This window comes from Chroicocephalus ridibundus, chromosome 6 (assembly GCF_963924245.1).
Source record: "Chroicocephalus ridibundus chromosome 6, bChrRid1.1, whole genome shotgun sequence".
Lineage (NCBI taxonomy): Eukaryota > Metazoa > Chordata > Aves > Charadriiformes > Laridae > Chroicocephalus > Chroicocephalus ridibundus.
In genome coordinates this window covers 42,028,751-42,046,837 of record NC_086289.1, presented here as the reverse complement: position 1 = coordinate 42,046,837, position 18,087 = coordinate 42,028,751, and the positions used below count along the sequence as shown (strand labels likewise).

The 18,087-nt window shown below is 47.5% G+C and overlaps 1 protein-coding gene across 1 annotated transcript; it reads left to right on the top strand.

The window, feature by feature from the left end:
• Window positions 1-392: 392 nt before the first annotated feature.
• On the top strand, window positions 393-13,076 carry LOC134517702 (arylacetamide deacetylase-like). Its single transcript, XM_063339490.1, has 5 exons — window positions 393-666; window positions 6,214-6,436; window positions 6,674-6,743; window positions 7,076-7,247; window positions 7,890-13,076. Exons 1-5 carry the CDS (start codon window positions 529-531, stop codon window positions 8,496-8,498), a joined length of 1,212 nt encoding a protein of 403 aa, XP_063195560.1. The 5' UTR covers window positions 393-528; the 3' UTR covers window positions 8,499-13,076.
• The last annotated feature ends 5,011 nt before the right edge of the window (window positions 13,077-18,087 follow it).

The window sequence follows — 18,087 nt, the reverse complement described above, 5'->3', positions numbered from 1 at the left end:
TTGCCTGAGACACGACAGTGGGTTACACGCTGCTGTAGTCTGATTCCACCGGGTATCTCTGTCAGCTGGGCTGCGTTTGAACTGCTGCATGATGAAGCAGCAGCTAATAGCTCCTGAATATTCAATACATCCTTTTGCATTTGAGTGTTGCTTTGTGGCAGCCCTCAGTTTGCCGGCCACATTCTGTTCCTTATGTTTCAACTGCCGCTTTCCCCCTGAGCCCTTCTGCCAGCTGCCGTTGCCAAATGCAGGAAGGGGGGTGATGGGGACGGAGGATCCTCGGTGGTTAATCTGGGGTTGAAGTGTCAGCTCGGAGTGGTTGAACGCCTTGATGAAGAAACACGTTTTCTGGGGAGTTGCACGGCAGAGTAACCTCTGCCTGGGTGATCTGATGAGAAATCACCTCCTGGCCGGGAACCAAACAAAACATGGGATTAACTTTGCCCTATGCGTGTGCTGGCTTGTAGCTGTTAAGAGTCAGTGAGAGCATTTAATCCGGTCAGTCTGGGAAGAGCGGTGCCTGTAGAGATGGGAGCCAAGCTGCTGTGCCTCTTCCTCGCCTCTGCCCTCATCGCTTACTACATCTACACTCCAATCCCCGAGGATGTTGAGGAGCCCTGGAAAGTGATGCTAATCACGGCTAGCTTCAGGGCTATGGGGCATCTGGTGAGTTTGGTGCTGGGCTTGGTGTGGGGCTGGCTGCAGAGCAGACGGTGTTCTCAGTGCCTCTATAGAGCTGAGATATGGAATATATATGTTATACCTACATGATATACATATATGGTGATATACATATATGGTAATATACTAAATGAAGGACAGAAGCATCTGAAATTAAGCATTAAATCTACTGTAACTATGACTATAAAGAAACTTAGAGAAGACTTAATTGTGCAGTCTTGAAAAAGAGGACACTCAGAGTAACTGGAAATGGGATATGGAATGTGAATATGGATAGATAAGTGCAAACAAGTTTATTTTGCTTTACAATCTTTTGCAGCTGGAGCACTGCTCCTTGAATTTTTCCTGTTTCTCAGAACCTGTGTATTGAGCTTCCTCTGAAGTATTGTATTGGGTGTCAGGGAGGGAAAACTAGAGCACTTCTTAAATACTATTGGTTTTTGTGGTTTCATAGAAATCTACCAGCAGAATAAGCCTAAAAACTACACAAAGCTAATTATAGGGGTGATAACGCTAGAGCATGTAGAAATTAAGCTATATATATAACTTTTTTGTAATACCACTGTAATCTTGCCTACCAAAAAATGGTATCTATCTAAGTAGCACAGAACCATATGTTGCAGACTGGAAAGGCAGTGGTATTATACCCTCTCTGTAGTTATATGGCAATATTTACTGACAACACAGTCCTTATGTCTTTCAATGCTATTTTTATATATACTGCATCCCTGGCTTCTGCTTCCTTTCAGTCATGTTATACAGCCATTTCAAACATATGTAAATAATCCATGAGGCTGCACACACAAATAATGGTGCCGTAGTTCCCACCTCTTAATAACATTAAACTGGGAGCTGTTTTGAATCTAGCCTGTACTTAATATGCAATGGTGGCTGCAGCAGTGTAATCAAAGTCTAAAAACAAGGTCAAAGATGAAGGTTTGGGGGGAGGAGGGGAGCTGAGTGTTTCAGGCATCTTTCTGGGTGGCTACAAACATTTTGAGACTTCTTTTTTCTCCACCATAAAAAATATATTGAAAGGAGGGTCTAAGGAGCCAGGAGAGAGAAGTTTCTAGTTTTGCTTGAGGGATGCCGCTGAAAGGCTTGTCCGCTGCAGGCGCAAACACAAACAGCACAGGGCTGTTTGCTCCAAAGTACACGAGGTTGGGACTTTGCCTTTCCTGTTGTTTCAGTTAAAATGTGGTGGGTGTGATTTTCAGAAGTCTGTGGGAGCCACTTCTTTTTTGATTTCTCTGGTGGAGGCAAGGTGCATGTTTTCTTGGGATGTCTCCTAAACGTCACACTTCTGGACAGTATCTAACAGCCACTGTCAATCTCCAGCACCATCCCTGCGTCAGACAGCCTGTGTTTGCAGTGCAGAGCTCTTGTTAGGTCTGTACAGCCAGCAGAAGGAGGAGGCAGAAGATTTTGTGTGCGTGTCTACTCATGGGCCCTTTGCTGCTTCCTTGTCTGTTTTGAACTTGCGATTTGAGTCTTACAGGCTGAGAGGTGGGAGATGAAACAATGGTGAGAAAGAAACTGTAGTCTGCACTTCTGATGTGCTGCCTTGCTGCTTTCCCTGTTGGATCTTCTTTTGGAGGTAGCCTGCAAGCAGGGTATGTGCAGAGATAACTCATTTCCCCAGGAACGCTTCGTCTTTCGCTCGGTCAGACCTGTAGCCTTCAGCACAGCAGTGCTCAGCAAGTAGAAGCATTTTCTCTCAGTGTTGGGCGATTGTGTGCTTTCGCTTTAACATGGAGTTGGCGTCTTTCGTGGCCGTGGCATTGGCTGCTTGTTAAGCCGCAGTCTGTTACCAGCAGCAGTGGCCCAGGGCAAGCGTGTTTTATAACTGTGCTCCAATCTCATGCAAAACTGTAATCCCAAGGGACTCTGATGGAGATAGCCTCCCTGCAGCTGCACTGGTGCAAATTAGATTTGAGATGGCTCTAAAGTCTCCTAAATACATTCTAAACAGTCATCCGATTATAGGGTAACAACTTATAATCACTTAATAGTAGGTCTAAATTTGCAGAGGGGACCCTCTTTTAATCTTTCTGATTCCCTGGTGTTGGTTTGAAAAAAGGGAAGTAATACAGCCACCGCCAGACAATCCTGAGCAAGAGGGTCCTCTCCAAGCTCCCAAAAGGACATGCCATGAAATGCCAACCTTTGTCATCTTTGCTTTAATAGGTCCTGGGGAGCTCTTCAGCTTCCTAGCCAAATTGTGAAGATTTTCTCCAGTTTCAGGTTTCCTGGCCTGGATGAGTTAATGGTTTGAATACAGCCTGTGCCAGTCCCAGGTTGTTTTCAAAGTCTCTTCTGGGCAGGGTAGTGATTGCTGAGGTGCTCCAGAGCCAGTGGGAGGCTTGGGGTTAGGTCCTGCCCTGAGTTAGCCACGGGGCAGAATTGCAGCTGTGCCTGGTTTCACGGGTGTGCCTGGCCTGTGGCGTGCTGCAGAGTCCCTTCGTACCCATCTCATTGCAGAAAGGAGGCTGGGAGTGTCTCTCTTCGCATGTTTGTGTTAAAATGTCTACATGCTGTTTAGGTAGGGAATAGCCTGGAAGAATAATCCCATGCACAAATACAGGCTGGGCAGGGAATGGATGGAGAGCAGCTCTGAAGAGAAGGACTTGGGGGTGTTGGCGGATGAGAAGCTCAACAGGAGCCAGCAATGTGTGCTCACAGCCCAGAAACCCATCGGCATCCTGGGCTGCATCCCCAGCAGCGTGGCCAGCAGGGTGAGGGGGCGGATTCTGCCCCTCTGCTCCGCTCTGGGGAGACCCCCCTGCAGTGCTGCCTCCAGCTCTGGGGCCCCCAACATAAAAAGGACATGGACCTGTTGGAGCGGGTCCAGAGGAGGCCACAAAGACAATGAGAGGCTGGAGCCCCTCTGCTGTGAGGACAGGCTGAGAGAGGTTGGGTTGTTCAGCCTGGAAAAGAGAAGGCTCCAGGGAGACCTTAGAGCCCCTTCCAGTCCCTAAAGGGGCTACAGGAGAGATGGGGAGGGACTCCTTATCAGGGAGGGGTGCCATAGGATGAGGGGGGACAGTTTTACACTGAAGGAGGGGAGATTTAGATGAGACATTAGGAATTAATGCTTGACTGTGAGGGTGGTGAGACCCTAGCTCAGGTTGCCCAGAGAAGCTGTGGCTGCCCCATCCCTGGAGGTGTTCAAGGCCAGGCTGGATGGGGCTTTGAGCAGCCTGGTCTAGTGGGAGGTGTCCCTGCCCAGGGCAGCGGGGTTGGAACCAGATATGATCTTTAAGGTCCCTTCCAACTCAAACTATTCCATGATTCTATGAATAAACTAGCCGGTTTCTGTGGTGGTTAAGCACAAAATCCTGCGTGTATTTTCAGAAAATACCACGTGCACACAGTGTAAGATAGAACGCGTGAAGAAAGTATAGAATGTAATACAACATCTTTCTTCCTAGCTGAACTTTTCCCTGGCTGCAGCTGTGTGAAATCCTCCCAATGCTGCTTCTGTCCTTGGCCTTGGCTCCTCAGGAGCAGTAAAATCTGGATTAAAGCCCTTTGCAGCCCTGCCACAAACTATCTGCGTTCAGCTGATGGAAAGCTTCACAGGGAGGGTGCCTCCCCCTGCGCTATCGCCTGATCAGAGAAGTCAGCTGCTAAAAATCAGTGCCAGGCTCTCTGCCTGCCAAGGCACAGCTCCCTTCCTTGGAAATAAATTTTGGATTTTTTTTGTCGTTGCTGCCATGCTCCCCTTATGGAAGATGGAGAAAGTGATTGTGGAAAATGTTTTCCAAAGCACAAGGAACACAAAACCCCAAAGAGGTTCATTTTGCGCTTCCCCCATAACGTGCCATAATCTGAGCTCAGGGACAATGAGACTTTTCTGATGAGGGTATTATACAGACCTTTCGGGTTTATGTGGTATCTTAGAACTATCTTTATCTTAGAATAACTGTAATCTAATTGTTAGATTAACCCACAGAATTTCATAATTAATGTTTAAAACACAAATTTCAAAGGAAACTGCTTTAACAGTGTTAAGAGTTGGCAATTCCTTGGCTCGGAACTCCCTGAACCATATCACTTTTCTTCTGTCAGGGAATTTCTGTGGAGTTCATTGGGAAAGCTTTCCTTGCCCTTTCCATAGCTCTGCCTGGGGCACCGGTGGTCTCCCCTGCTCTCTCCCCTTGGAGTGCGGCACAGGGCTGGGGCTCCAGCACTGCTGTACAGCTGGGGTTGATTCAGGATTTCTGGGAAAAAGAATCTTTCAAAAAAGTTACCCCTATAGGTATTTTTTAATACCCCAGACTAATGCACTCATCAGGCAGACAGAGATCCTGGTTACCATCATCCTTATTTCCCCTCCTGGAGGATGCTCCTCCTCATCCCGTGGAGCCCATCTCCAGGTCAGGGAGTCAGTAGGATGGTCCTTGGTTGGAGTCGGGCTGAGCCAGCGCTGGGCGACGGCGGTGATGCCACACCAGAATTGTACTTCTGTCAGTTCATTCAGCAGGGGACTGCCTCACCGGCAGAGGGCTGGTGGAAATCACAGCGTCGGTGGCAGGGTTATTCTGCACTTTTTACTGAGAAATATCAAACCAATGTAAGGAAAGGATTTGTGTGGCTCAGACAAAGCTGGATCATCCTCAAGGACAATGGAGCAGGGAATAGCTTCAGAATATATACCAGAACTATACCAGTGGCACATGTAGCATGACAAAATTTTGTCTCATCTGCTGACCATGTGGAACGGACAATAAACACACAACTCTGCTCTTGCTCTGCTATTCAGTAGGAGCATTTCTTCTTTAGATAGAGAAACATAGAGGTATGTAACTAATGGAATTGTTACATGTAAACTGAAGAAATTAAACAGAGCTAGACTGTGGTAAAGTGGCAAAAATATATTCTGCCTTCTTAACATCTCAAAGTAGAGAAAACTTTTCACTTTAATAATGTAACGGTACTCATTTCTAAATGATGCTCTTTGACTGCTGGGATGGAACTGATCATTAAAAATTATTGTGCAGCTTGAAGTCAAATTGCTATATCTTTTTTTTTTGTGCCACCGGTGTCCTTGGCATCCTAAAAGTACCAGCTGCTTTTGCTTCTGGAGTTCATCTCAGGAGCAGCTATTACTTGGTGTTGTGGTAACTGTCTGGAAAGACGAGGAGATCTGACTCACTGAGCAGACCCTCGTCCTGGGTATCTGGAGGTTTCAGCTGATTCTGCTTTCTTCCACACCCTTTGTAGCATCCTTGATGCCCTCTGTGCCTGTGCTTCTGGTCATTGTCTCAGCAATGACAAGTGGTGTCCCCTGGGCTGCCTGCCAGCCACTGAACTTCACACGGAGGTGATGGGAGATGAGGAGGGAGTTGAGCAGCTCAAGCTGGACAGTGTGAGACTGTGACTCCTCCAAGCCAGCAGCATTTGACTTAGTGACTTTTATAACAACCTTACAGGCTTGTACAGAGTATCAAATGGCTTTATGGACCTTTAATGTCTGAGAGTAACTGAGGCTGTGTTTCAAATACCATTTTCCCTTGACTCGGGCTTCAGGCTGAGGTTGCTGATCGGCTGGGGATGATGCACTATATGGATGCCCTGATGCTGCTCACAGCTGCCGAGTATGTCGCACCCACATCTGATGAAAACATCACTGTGACAGACACAGAGTTCAGCAATGTTGCCGTCCGGCTGTACCTGCCCAGAAGGGCATCTGATGGGCTGAGAAGGGCAGTGATCTACTTCCATGGTGGAGGATGGTGTGTAGGAGATGCAGGTGAGCTCTTCTGTCAGTACCAGGGTGCCATACGGAAGATCCCAACATGTTAAGCGTTGCCTTTTGTTTTATGGAAGTTGACATAAAGATGGTCAGGGAACTGGTATTTCACCAGTTAAAACCCAGTGGAGGTTTTGGAAATCACCTGAAAGCTTCTGCAAAGAGGAACATGCTGCGATATATGTGTCTGTTCTTAAATGTACTGGAGTATATTCTAAGTGACTCATTTCATTTCAGGCATGAAATCCTATGATCATCTGACAAGGTGGACTTCAAATATGTTAAATGCTGTCGTGGTATCAGTCAAGTAAGAGAGATTCTCTTTCTAGATGGGATGAGGGTTCGGAATTAATCTGTTTAAATAATTCTAATTTTTTTACTGTGTGCTTTCCTGCTAGCTTTAAGTATTTGTAAACAGAAGCTGTCAAGGTTGCAGTGGTTGAATTGTGGTTGGTAGTTATTTTGGATATTGCTTTATGAAGCTGGGTGGGCAATAAATTATTTGATCCTTCAGCATAGACAGATAGTTCCCATTTCTCTGGACACAGAAAATAAAACATTCCCCACCAGGGCAGATGTTAGCAAGCCTTTCTCTTTGCTAATGGCAGGAAGTAACACGCTTCTGCTTGCCTCCAACAGTTACAGGTTGGCACCTAAATACCGTTTTCCGGTTCAATTTGAAGATGTGTATTCAGTAACGAAGTTTTTCCTCCAGAGCAGCGTCCTCTCCCAGTATGGGGTAGACCCAGATCGGATCTGTGTAGCAGGAGACAGTGCAGGTGGCAACTTAGCTGCAGCTGTGGCACAACAGGTAAAAAAAAAAAAAAAAAAAAAGCTGGTTTGCTAGTTCAATTTTTATTTTTTGTCAGTTCACAAACACAAAAGACTAACAAAAGCCTCTGCTCAAAGCAAATGCACCTCCCAAATGTCTGTCGTGGTCTGGGTGCACACGCACACCCGTGTCACGCAGCCTGCAGGACTGTCAGTGAGGGCTCGGAGCTTCCAGGCAAGTAAATTTACTTGAGCCATTTAACGGCATCGAAGTAGCTTTGATGCCATGATGTCCTCCAAAGCTTTATACCCTCAAAAAAGTCTCTCTGCCCTATAATTAGGGCATATATCACTCTATGCTTAAGCACGTTTTGACTGGTTTAGGTATGTTGTTTGAAAAAGGAATTTTAGCAATTTGACTCATAGATGTAAATAGCAGCAAAAAAAAAGAAAAAAAATAGCGTACTAGATGTTCTAGTGTCATCTCATCACACACAGTTCAGTGCCTTTTGACCTTCTCTCTCAGGTTTATAACGTCAGTGCAATGTTGTTGCTCTCTTAAGACATTATTTGGATTGTAATGAATCTCACTTGGAAAGGTTGTGAATTTGCCGTGGACACTGAAAAGGCAGAAGTCACTTTTTAACTAACTTTTTGTAATTATTTCTTTTTAATTCTACAGCTGTTAAAGGATTCTGAAGTTAAAACTAAACTCAAAGTCCAGGCTTTGGTTTACCCTGCTCTTCAAACCCTTGACATGAATTTGCCATCTTACCAAGAAAATGAATACAAGCCCATTTTACCCAAGTTGCTTATGGTCAAGTTCTGGAGTGAATATTTCACTTCCGATTCATCTCTCAGGGAGGCGATGGCTTCCAACAGGCACGTCCCAGTTGAATCGAGCCACTTATTTCACTTTGTAAACTGGAGCAATTTGCTGCCTGAAGAACTGAAGAAAGATTGTGTTTATACCAGTCCCACCTACGGAAGCTCCGAGCTCGCTCAGAAGTACCCGGGGTTTCTGGATACCCGGGCGGCCCCGCTGCTGGCGAGCGATGCCCAGCTCCGCGGGCTGCCCCTCACCTACATCCTCACCTGCGAGCATGACGTCTTACGGGATGATGGAGTCATGTATGCTGAGCGTCTCCGGGCAGTGGGCGTTTCTGTCACGCATGATCATGCCAAGGATGCCTTTCATGGGGCGATGATGTTTGTCTCGAGTCCAGCTGAGTTAGCTGTAGGGCACCGGCTGCTGAAGAGATATATTGAGTGGTTAAATGACAATCTATGAATCGAAAATGTTTCTCTAGTGTACCCGGCTCATGTTTACTTGGTGCGATTGAGGAGCATAAGAGAATAGGAGTTATGTGAGTTTCTGGGTGTGATTGCCATCTTCGTTGTGTTGCCCTGCAGCGTCTGGATTGCAGCGTTTCTCATCATCTCTGGCGGGAACATCGGTCTGATTCTAACCTAAGTGTTCTTTCGGTGCTGTTGTCTGAGCTCAGAACCCCATAAACCACCAGGCTGCCCTGGGATTTCTCTCCTGGCCAAGACCAGAAGGGCTGGTGTGCCTGACCCTGCCCACTCGCTGCCTGGGCTTGTGAGCCTGTGGGACTTGATCTCTCGTGCTGGTTGCTTCTTGTTTCTTCCTATCACAATGTCTTCATATCGCAGGCCTGTGCAAATGGGCAAGGTCACCATCTGCACATGAGAGGTGCTTGGTGGCACCTTGCTCCCTATCCCCTTTGGCATAGGATTAGGATATCCCTATCCCACCTTTGTCCTGTGGGACAAGCCAGTGAGGCCCCGCTGCCACCACCGGGCGATGGGGTTGAGCGGAGGTGCAAGGACCCAACTTGATGAAGTCCTCAACAGCTTGTGAAACCCTGCCCATCGCACGTGGCTGCTGGGCTTGTGCAGTAGTCTCTCTCCAGCACAGCTCAAGGGAAGCGCTTGAAAAACCAAATGGGATGGCTGTAACAGTGCAAAGGTTTGGGGTTTTCAGTTTTGCTTGTTTTTTTTAAAAAGTATCTGTCTTACTCAGTAATCGCTTTAATAGCTATACTACAAGGAAATAGCCTAACAAAACGTCACTGGATATTCCTCAGATAAAGGAAGACTATGAAGGTCCTAGCCTTACAATAGCACTGCTGTATGTTTTATGCTCCACTTATCAAATAAGTGTTCTAATGATCCTTAAAATTGTTTAGCGGTTCTTACATATGAATTTTTAAAAAGAAAATTATCTTAGTAGCCCTATAGCCTTGAAAAAGAAACACAATTCAGCTTGAATGACTATCTTCTATATAAATGTTTTATGCAGTAAATATATACCCTAAAAATTCTGAATGATGAATACAAAAATTAAACTTGTCTTTGATTCCAATGCGATGTACTTTTGTCACTCGAGTATCCCATTTATCAGAAAGGAATAACGAGTTGGCTTTAGTACACACGGTAGCTATTGCAAACAACCAGGACCAAACCCAGGGAGATGTTGTTTTACTTCTGCTGTTACTGTTAATGTGAATCCTAAGTAAAGTGTGACTGTGCTTATTGAAGAGAGAAACAGAAGTGGCTGAGTAGGTACATGTTATCAACAAAAGGATGCTGAAGCTTTTGCTGGGGCTGGAGAGCAGCGGGGAGCTGAGCCTGGCTGTGGGGAGGGCTGGGCTCCTGCTCGCCCCAGGAGACGGGTCAGAACACTGGGTTTGGTGTCGCAGCAGGAGCGTTACGTTTCTGTGCTGCTGAATCCATCCTTGAAATAGCGAGTGCCTTGATGATAGCATACCAACCATAAAATGTACCATGGGATTAAAAAGCATCACATATAACCCCCGTGCACAGCATTGCAATGTGTTTGTACGTTCTCAGGACACAGAATTATTGAGGTTGGAAAATGTGTTCATGCAAGCTCCCAGTGTACTTGGGAAGTTATTTCTCACAGTGCTCTCCATAATGCTGCTGGCAGGTCCCAGCTCTTGCCCGTGAGACTGGCGTCCCATCTGCTGGCAGCAGATATCTTGACTGGAGTTTCATTTGTCATTGGGGATTAATTAACAGCAGTTTATTATTCCTGAGGAAGTAGGGTTTTGCAGTTTTGCCTCAGTAACACCTTTGGTCTGACTTTCTATATAGTATTAGGGTCATGTCCACAAAAATATTCCTTGGGTAGGGTGTTTCCCATGCTGTAAGTGCTAGTGGGATGAACAGAGTTGGCCTTTAGTCACTCTAAGCGATTCTTTCTCTGTGTCCTACAGGCTGCTTTATTCTTTCTTCTATATAAACAGCAGAAAAAGACTTGATTAAGAGAATTTTTAGAGGGGACAGTTATTTTGTATGTGTCACAGAGGACATGCACAAAGCTGGGATATAAAAGCATGCATCCCTCAGCGATTACACTGCTGTCACTGGTATTGGCTTTGATTGTTTTCTTTCCCTGCAGGTACTGGGACATCGCTGATAAAACAGTGTTAGTCTGAAGTGTTGGGGAAAGCTCACCACCCATCACTCAGTTGGTGACAAGGACTAGCACAACAAGCAGGAGGGACGTTGGTCCTAGCAGACTGAAGAGCTGGGGACGTGCTGCCAGGGCAGCCCAGGTGGCCTAAAAGCACAGTGGGACCTTGGGCAGGGATCCATCCTTCCCCGGGCAGGGGAGGCTTTCCCTCCCTTCAGTGGGTGCATGCCACTGAAGGAGCATGCCACTGAAGCATGCCCGCCTTGAAGGGGAAAACCTGGGACACCCTCCTTGCCCGCGTGGCCACTGATGTGGTGTTTCCTCTGTTGTGGCCCAGGCATCAGCTGCAGCAGGGGCATGGGGAGCACCTGATGCTGTGAGAGCAACGGGGTCTGTGGGGTGGGCACTACTACCCCTGTCTTTGCACCCTGAGCAGGGCTCTTGGTCCGTCCTGTGCTTCCCTGATGCACGCGTAGCACAGTGTGTGTGCAGCTCCTGGCAAACCCTGGGGAAGGCTTTGGATGTGGGTCCTGGCATTTCCTCTGTTGCTTCAGACAACTCATAGAAGCATAGAATGGTTTAGATTGGAAGGGACCATAAAGACCATCCAGTTCCAACCCCCTGCCCTGGGCAGGGACACCTCCCACTAGACCAAGTTTCTCAAAGCCCCATCCAGCCTGGCCTTGAACACCTCCAGGGATGGGGCAGCCACAGCTTCTCTGGGCAACCTGGGCCAGGGTCTCACCACCCTCCCCATCTTTCCTGTAGCCCCTTTAGGGACTGGAAGGGGCTCTAAGGTCTCCCTGGAGCCTTCTCTTCTCTAGGCTGAACAACTCCAATTCTCTCAGTCTATCTTCATAGTAGAGGTGCTCCAGCCTCTAATCGTCTTTGTGGCCTCCTCTGGACCCGCTCCAACAGGTCCATGTCCTTTTTATGTTGGGGGCCCCAGAGCTGGAGGCAGCACTGCAGGGGGGTCTCCCCAGAGCGGAGCAGAGGGGCAGAATCCGCCCCCTCACCCTGCTGGCCACGCTGCTGGGGATGCAGCCCAGGATGCCGATGGGTTTCTGGGCTGTGAGCACACATTGCTGGCTCCTGTTGAGCTTCTCATCCACCAACACCCCCAAGTCCTTCTCTTCAGAGCTGCTCTCCATCCATTCCCTGCCCAGCCAGTGTTTGTGCATGGGATTGCCCTGACTCAAGTGCAGGACCTTGCCCTTGGCCTTGTTGAGTTTCATGAGGTTCACATGGACCCATCTCTCATGGGACTATACTCATGGGAGGCACTGGAAGGGCTGACGAGACAGTTATTGGATGAGAAGGGAGCCTGGGGAGGCAGTGAAGGAGGAGGTGAAACCATGTCTGAAGGGTAAATGCTGAAATTAGTGGAGAATCTAGTGGAGCAGGTATCAAGGGGATAAAGCAGTGGAGATGTTGGCAGTGAGAGGAACAACGTGAAAGACACTTCCAGAAATGATCTTTCTTACCTTTAGAAATGTTTTATACCTGTAAGGTAGTAGAAAAATGTATGCTCTAAGCAAAAATGCTCCAGTATTACTAACCTCCCACTGTGTTTTTATAGGATTCTGCTTGGAACAAGAAGTAAATGTCTCTTAACCACCAGCACCTAAATATGGATTCATGATTGATTGGACCATATAAGCTATTAATTAGGTTCCTAAAGTAGACTTTTTGAGTTGGAAATGCTTGGTGTGGCACAAAACGTGACAGTGAAAATTGCAACATCAGCGTCTCTGGCAAGAGTGGCTGAAGCCACAGTGAGCAACTTATTTATCCAGAGCAGAAAACAGTAAAAACCACCCCAAGGGAAGGATTTGTTCAGTCTCCCAATAGAGATGGAAATGAAATTTGGTGTTTGATAGTAAACAAAACACAACTTGGCAAATAGTTTTGGTTTTCTAGTATTTTTGGAACTGTTGATTATGTCGTTCCCTGTCGGCAAATTCAGTTTAAGGCCCAATCCCATTGGTGTTGCTTAGCATATTCGTTATTTTCATTAACCTGGTTCTGGCTGGGATAGAGTTAATTTTTGTCCTAGTAGCTGCTGTGTTTTGGATTTAGTATGAGAATAATGTTGAGAACACATTGTTTCAGTTGTTGCTGAGTAATGCTTATGTTAAGTCAAGGACTCTTTCAGCTTCCCACAGAAGCTGAGAGGAAGCATAGACAGAAGATGGCCAAAGCAACATTCCATAGCACAGACATCATGCTTGGTATATAAATGGGGGTTGGCCGGGTGTGGGGATCCCTGATTGCTGCTCAGGACAAGCTGGGCAGCTGATCATCGGGTGGTGAGAGCAATTATATTGTGTCACTTTGTTTTATCTATTCTTTTACCATTATCATCATCAACTCCGGTGTTACTGTTCTATTAAACTGTCTTTATCTCAAGCCATAAGTTTCCTTCTCCTTTTTTCTCCCTCTTCTCCCTGCCCCACTGTGGTGGTGGGGGCACGAGTGAGTGAACAGCTGTGTGGTCCTAGTTGCTGGCTGGGGTTAAACCACTTCACAGAAGCAGTTTCAAAGGCTCCCGTTCAGTGTTAACCCATAAAGCTGTGCTGTTTTGTTTCTTCACGCTGAGGTTAACCTGGAGCCCCAGGCGGAATGCTCCCCAGCAGAGGACAGCACCTCTCAAACCTGCGAGGAGAACCCCGACCTGCCTCCCGGTGTTGCTTATCTGACACCAATACGGGACCCCCAACTGTTGGCAACAACAAAAACTGCTGCAGAGAGAGCCTTTAACTCAGGCACTCCTTCTTGATAAGCCTCCCGGAAGCCAATGTAATTACAGGTGCCAGCTCACGTGACTAAGAGAGCTTCGCTAGTTCTCTGGCTTCAACACAATCAAGGTTTAGAAAACTGCTTAGAAACAAAACGAATCCATGCAATATTCATAGAGAATGTTAATCTGGGGCAAAAATCTAAACACATTGATATCACATTAAGACTACTTGAACTATAACAGTTGTAAGACATTTTTGAAATGTCTTCTTCCTTGAAACATTTGTGCCTTGCCGTACATTGTTTTTTCTTGAGGGAGAGCACGTTTCGGGCTAGACAAGGATTGTGACCTGCCCTCCTTCCCTGCCTCTGCTGCAGCTTTGGTGTCCCCGGGGTGCTGGAGCGTGCCCCTGGGCAGAGCCCTGCAGGGACCCCCCGCCCGGCCCTTGGTGCTGTGCGAGAAGGAGAGACCTTCCTGGCCCTGGGGTAGCAGGGGCAGGGCCTGGGGGTCAGGGGAGAGACGCGGGGGTCCCAGCCATTGCTCGGCTCTCCCGGCAGCACCCTGGCCCTGCAGCTGGAGGGGGTCCCACCACCAGCAAAGCTGAAAAAAAAAAAAAAAAAAAAAAACCAAAAAAACAACAAAATGAAAAGTTGTATTTTACACTTTTCAGCCTCAGCTGTTGGGTATGGTTTATCCGAATCCACTAATAGTGAAAGTGCTGAGGTGGAATTAGTTATTAATTACCTGTGAAGAGTGCACAACTGTGCCAGGCTATTGCTTTTGCAAACAGTGTGGCCGGACTGGGCGTCAGTCTGCCTCGCCTGCGCCGCTGGCTTGAGTAGCCAAACACGGGCAGTGGCAAAGGCAGAGGCATTTTTGGAGGTTTATTCTTTGTTGCTCTATTACCAGTTCTTTGAAGCTTTACTGTCAGCGTGGAAGAATAAATGCTCCATTTACTCAGCCCCCTTTTATCCTTCAGTGCAACAGCAGTTGCCTGAATGAACAAAATATTTAAAAGCAGGTGAATGAGAAGCCAGTACTATTTATCAGCCTTGTGGGAAATTTTAAAGCATTGGATTTAAAGCTCTGGATACTTAAGTATTAGCTGATCTATTTGCCTTGTCTTCAGAGAAAAGCCAGAGTACCTTTTTATGTCCTCGATATTAGTAGGGTTAATATTCACTAATCTTAAAGTAGATCACAATGAAGGGAAGGGGTGGGGGGAAATGGTATTTCTGGTATGTGAACCATGTTTATTTCTCCTATTTTAAAATAATCATGGTGATATTCAGACTTTTTCACTGGTGCGTATTGTGACCTTGCATTTAACTTCTGTACGGGGCTTATTCACCAGGCCTTAATTACACTCAGCTGCCATTTGTACTTTATAAAAGAAATGCATTTATAAGAGTATGACAGATATTTTATGTATATTTCTTTGTATAAATACAACAAAATTTAACATTTTAAATAAAATACGTGTTGCACTTTAGAGAAATACCAAAGCTCTCTGCTCACCTGCGGCTGTGTGGCAAAAGAGCCCCAGAACACACCGATCCAGAGGGCTCGGGGTGGCAGAGCCCAGGCTGGGTCTCCCCCACCTGCCCCCTGCCTGGCCACACGGCTGGGCTGGTCTTTGAGAGCAGGAGGAGGAGGAGGAGGAGGAAGGCTGCAGGGTGAAGTTTCCATGCAGCAGCTGAGAATAGCAAAGGCCCCTTCCTCCTCCTCTTGCAGGGAGGTGGAGGTTGAGAAAGGGGCTTTATAGCTTTGGGAGATCAAATGAAATCTGTGCGTTAAGACTTCTTGAAACATACATTATTAATGAAGATCTATTCCTCTCAGGAAAAAAAAGATAATTGAATAATGGAAGCAATTTCATGTCTTCCCTCATTTTCAGGCTCTGCGTGTAATTAGTACAATTCCAAATAACAGATGGCAAAGTGCTACGGGGAGCAATTGTATACGAGATGTGTATTATGGAGGTATTTTATGCAAATAACACCCTACATACAGCCATTACACTGCAGGCTTGCTGAGATGCTGCTGTCATAAGAGCAGAGTTGCAGGCAGAAGTTACCCAGGTGGGAGTGGGTTCATTTGGGGTTTATCTGCTCTTTTATATCGTGCCGCTTGTTTGCGCACAGCGATTCATAAACATCAGGTCTCTTGTCCAACAGCGCAGTGCTGCTGCGGTGGGTGAGTACGGGCGCTGGGCCCACACGGCTCGCTGCTGCGATGGAAAAATATGTAACTTCTGGTTTACAGAAGTGGCTGCAAAAGGTCCCTGCAGTGTAATCCTCCTGGGGCTTTGGTTGATTGTTCAGCTATGAAATATACTGTGCTATGGAAAGGAGTCACAAGGTTTGGCCGGGTGCTGTGCGGGAAACACCACCTTGCTGGGGGGAGCTGCCGGTGGCCAAAGGCTGGGCACTGCACCCGAGCGAGCGCGGTGGTAGGAGCTGCCCGCGGCAGGGCAGGCTGCCTCTCCTGCTATAATGCCAGATTTATGTCATTTTGAACTTTCAACACCCTGACATAGTGGTTTGGTTTTGTTTTGTTTTGTTTTGTTTTCCTACAGGAAAACCTTATCACTGCTGGAGGCGGGCAGTGGGGGACGGGTGCAGCTCGGGCTGCGGGTTTGGCACCGCCGCTGTGCTGGGGGAGAGCCTTGCCAGCCTGGGGCTGGAGGGCAGGGGAGCAGCCGTCCTCGCTGGAGCCCCTGAGGGGTATGGCAAATGCTCACCATGCTGTGCCAGGAACGCATCCTGCCCTCCCCACCAGGTTCTGCTTGATTTTTTCCTTGCTGAATTCAGATGTTTTTATTCCAAGAAATCTGGTATTCATGGTAAACTATATTTGACCCAAACAAAATTTGTTTTGAATTAAGTTTATAAGCCAGCTCTGCCTGGGGAGTGTTTGTATCACCGTTTCCCTTCAGTGGGGCAGTGCCTGTGTTAGAGCTGGGGGTTTCACAGGCAAACCATGGTGTCAAAGTTTGGGAATTTTATCTTACGCTGGCTCAGCAGGAGGAGCCGAGCCAAGAAAGCTTCATCCCAAACTCTGTGGGGGAGTTGGGGGCTTTCGTGGGTCTGGCCAAACCTGCAGCTGGAGCCGGGTAGCGCTGCTACTGAAATGCCACGTGCAGACATGGGTGACAGCCCCCTGTGCTTGCAGGAGTGATGGCCCCTCGGTGCCCACTCGTCCCCAGCTCCCTGTCCCTGGGGATCTGCCGAGCAGGAGGCTTTACCACGGGGCCCCAGCAGGGCTCGGCTGGGAGCTGGGGTCCTGGTGCCGTGTGCCTGCAGGAGGAACAGCAACACGGCAGGTAAAGAGAGATTGCTGGAGCCTGGGCTGTGTTTAGCATCCTACGCACATCCCCTAATTGCCGTGGCCAGCTGGGGTGGGTACTGCCGTGTCCCCTTCCGAAGAGAGAGCTAAAGGCAGGGTGAGCACAGACATGCTCGGGTGTGTTCTTCTGAAAGAGCTGGCAAACAAGCATCTGAGTCCAAACGTGATGACTTCGGTGGGGGCACTGAAGCAGAGGACAAATGGGTCATATTTATTCCGGAGCACAGGGAAACCAGGTACTGCTGGGCTAACACAAACAAGCCACAGATAAACAAAAGTAAACGTTTAATTTTATCCTTTCTTTGTACCAAGGGCAGAAACGTCATTAGGCTGTTACGTTTCCAGTAACCGGCTGTACAGACTCTGCCCAGCGCCGTCTGGGCTGGTGTGTGGCAGTGGCGTGTGCTGCTGACCCCTTTCCACTGCCGTCGTCATTGCAAAGTTGTCTTCTGGCTCATTGGGGCCAGGGCAAGGTGTTAATTAATGTTCCCTAGTAATAATCTATAACCTAAAAGAATATTCCTACGTTCCATTTTGCTCTTAGGGATGAATCCCGAGTGGGGATAAACATCCCCTGTTTAAAGGGCTCTGCAGGAGAGGCGCCACATTTCACTCAAGGTCAACCTTAATGACTCATTCCAATCAGTCACATGCAAATACATCATAATAAACTGTTAAATATGCATGACTCATTTAATAGGCCTCAGTCTAATATAAATTGACAAATGGGTATCTAATGGTAACAAACGTGCCTGACTCCAGTTGCGTTTCTTTAAAGCCCGCAGGTTGCTAAAGAGCCCAATGCGTTTAACAGCACGGCGTTGAGTTACAGCCGGAGCCCAACCTACTCTCCTTCTCTAAATGCCCGGTTTTTTGCAAACTTTTTTCCAATTGCCTGGGAGCTGCAGGATTAAATCTGAGCAGCACAGTTTCAATAAACTCCCTGAGAAACACTATAGACATCTACTAAACCAGTGCGAAGAATTTCTGGTGTCGTTAGGGGCATGTAATCGTGTTGCATTGGGCTGCTTCTCGGTGGAAAGGTTTGTACTGACAACATGCCTTTGAAGACTGGTTGGCTGTAATAAAAAAAAGCGTGTTATTAGGGTGCTGTAGGAATAAGGGTTCTGGGATGAATTTCCCTCCTCCCAAGTCACTATGGACACGTACCCAGGATCAGCAAATAGCGTAAGGTGGCCAAGGCCACATCCTGCTGCTCCCAGCACGCTGCCGGCTCTGCCTGCTGCCGGGGGCTCCCCACAGGACGCTGCGGCTTGCGCAGGTGCAGAACCTCACCAAGCTTTTAGTGCACCTTTGGAGTGCTCGTGCTTT

Excerpts from the sequence above, each read along its gene's own strand:
- LOC134517702 (XM_063339490.1), top strand. The coding sequence starts at position 529 with ATGGGAGCCAAGCTGCTGTGCCTCTTCCTCGCCTCTGCCCTCATCGCT. Across the intron at positions 6,437-6,673 it reads ATGGTGTGTAGGAGATGCAG|GCATGAAATCCTATGATCAT; the intron begins GTGAGCTCTTCT and ends ATTTCATTTCAG. Across the intron at positions 6,744-7,075 it reads GCTGTCGTGGTATCAGTCAA|TTACAGGTTGGCACCTAAAT; the intron begins GTAAGAGAGATT and ends TGCCTCCAACAG.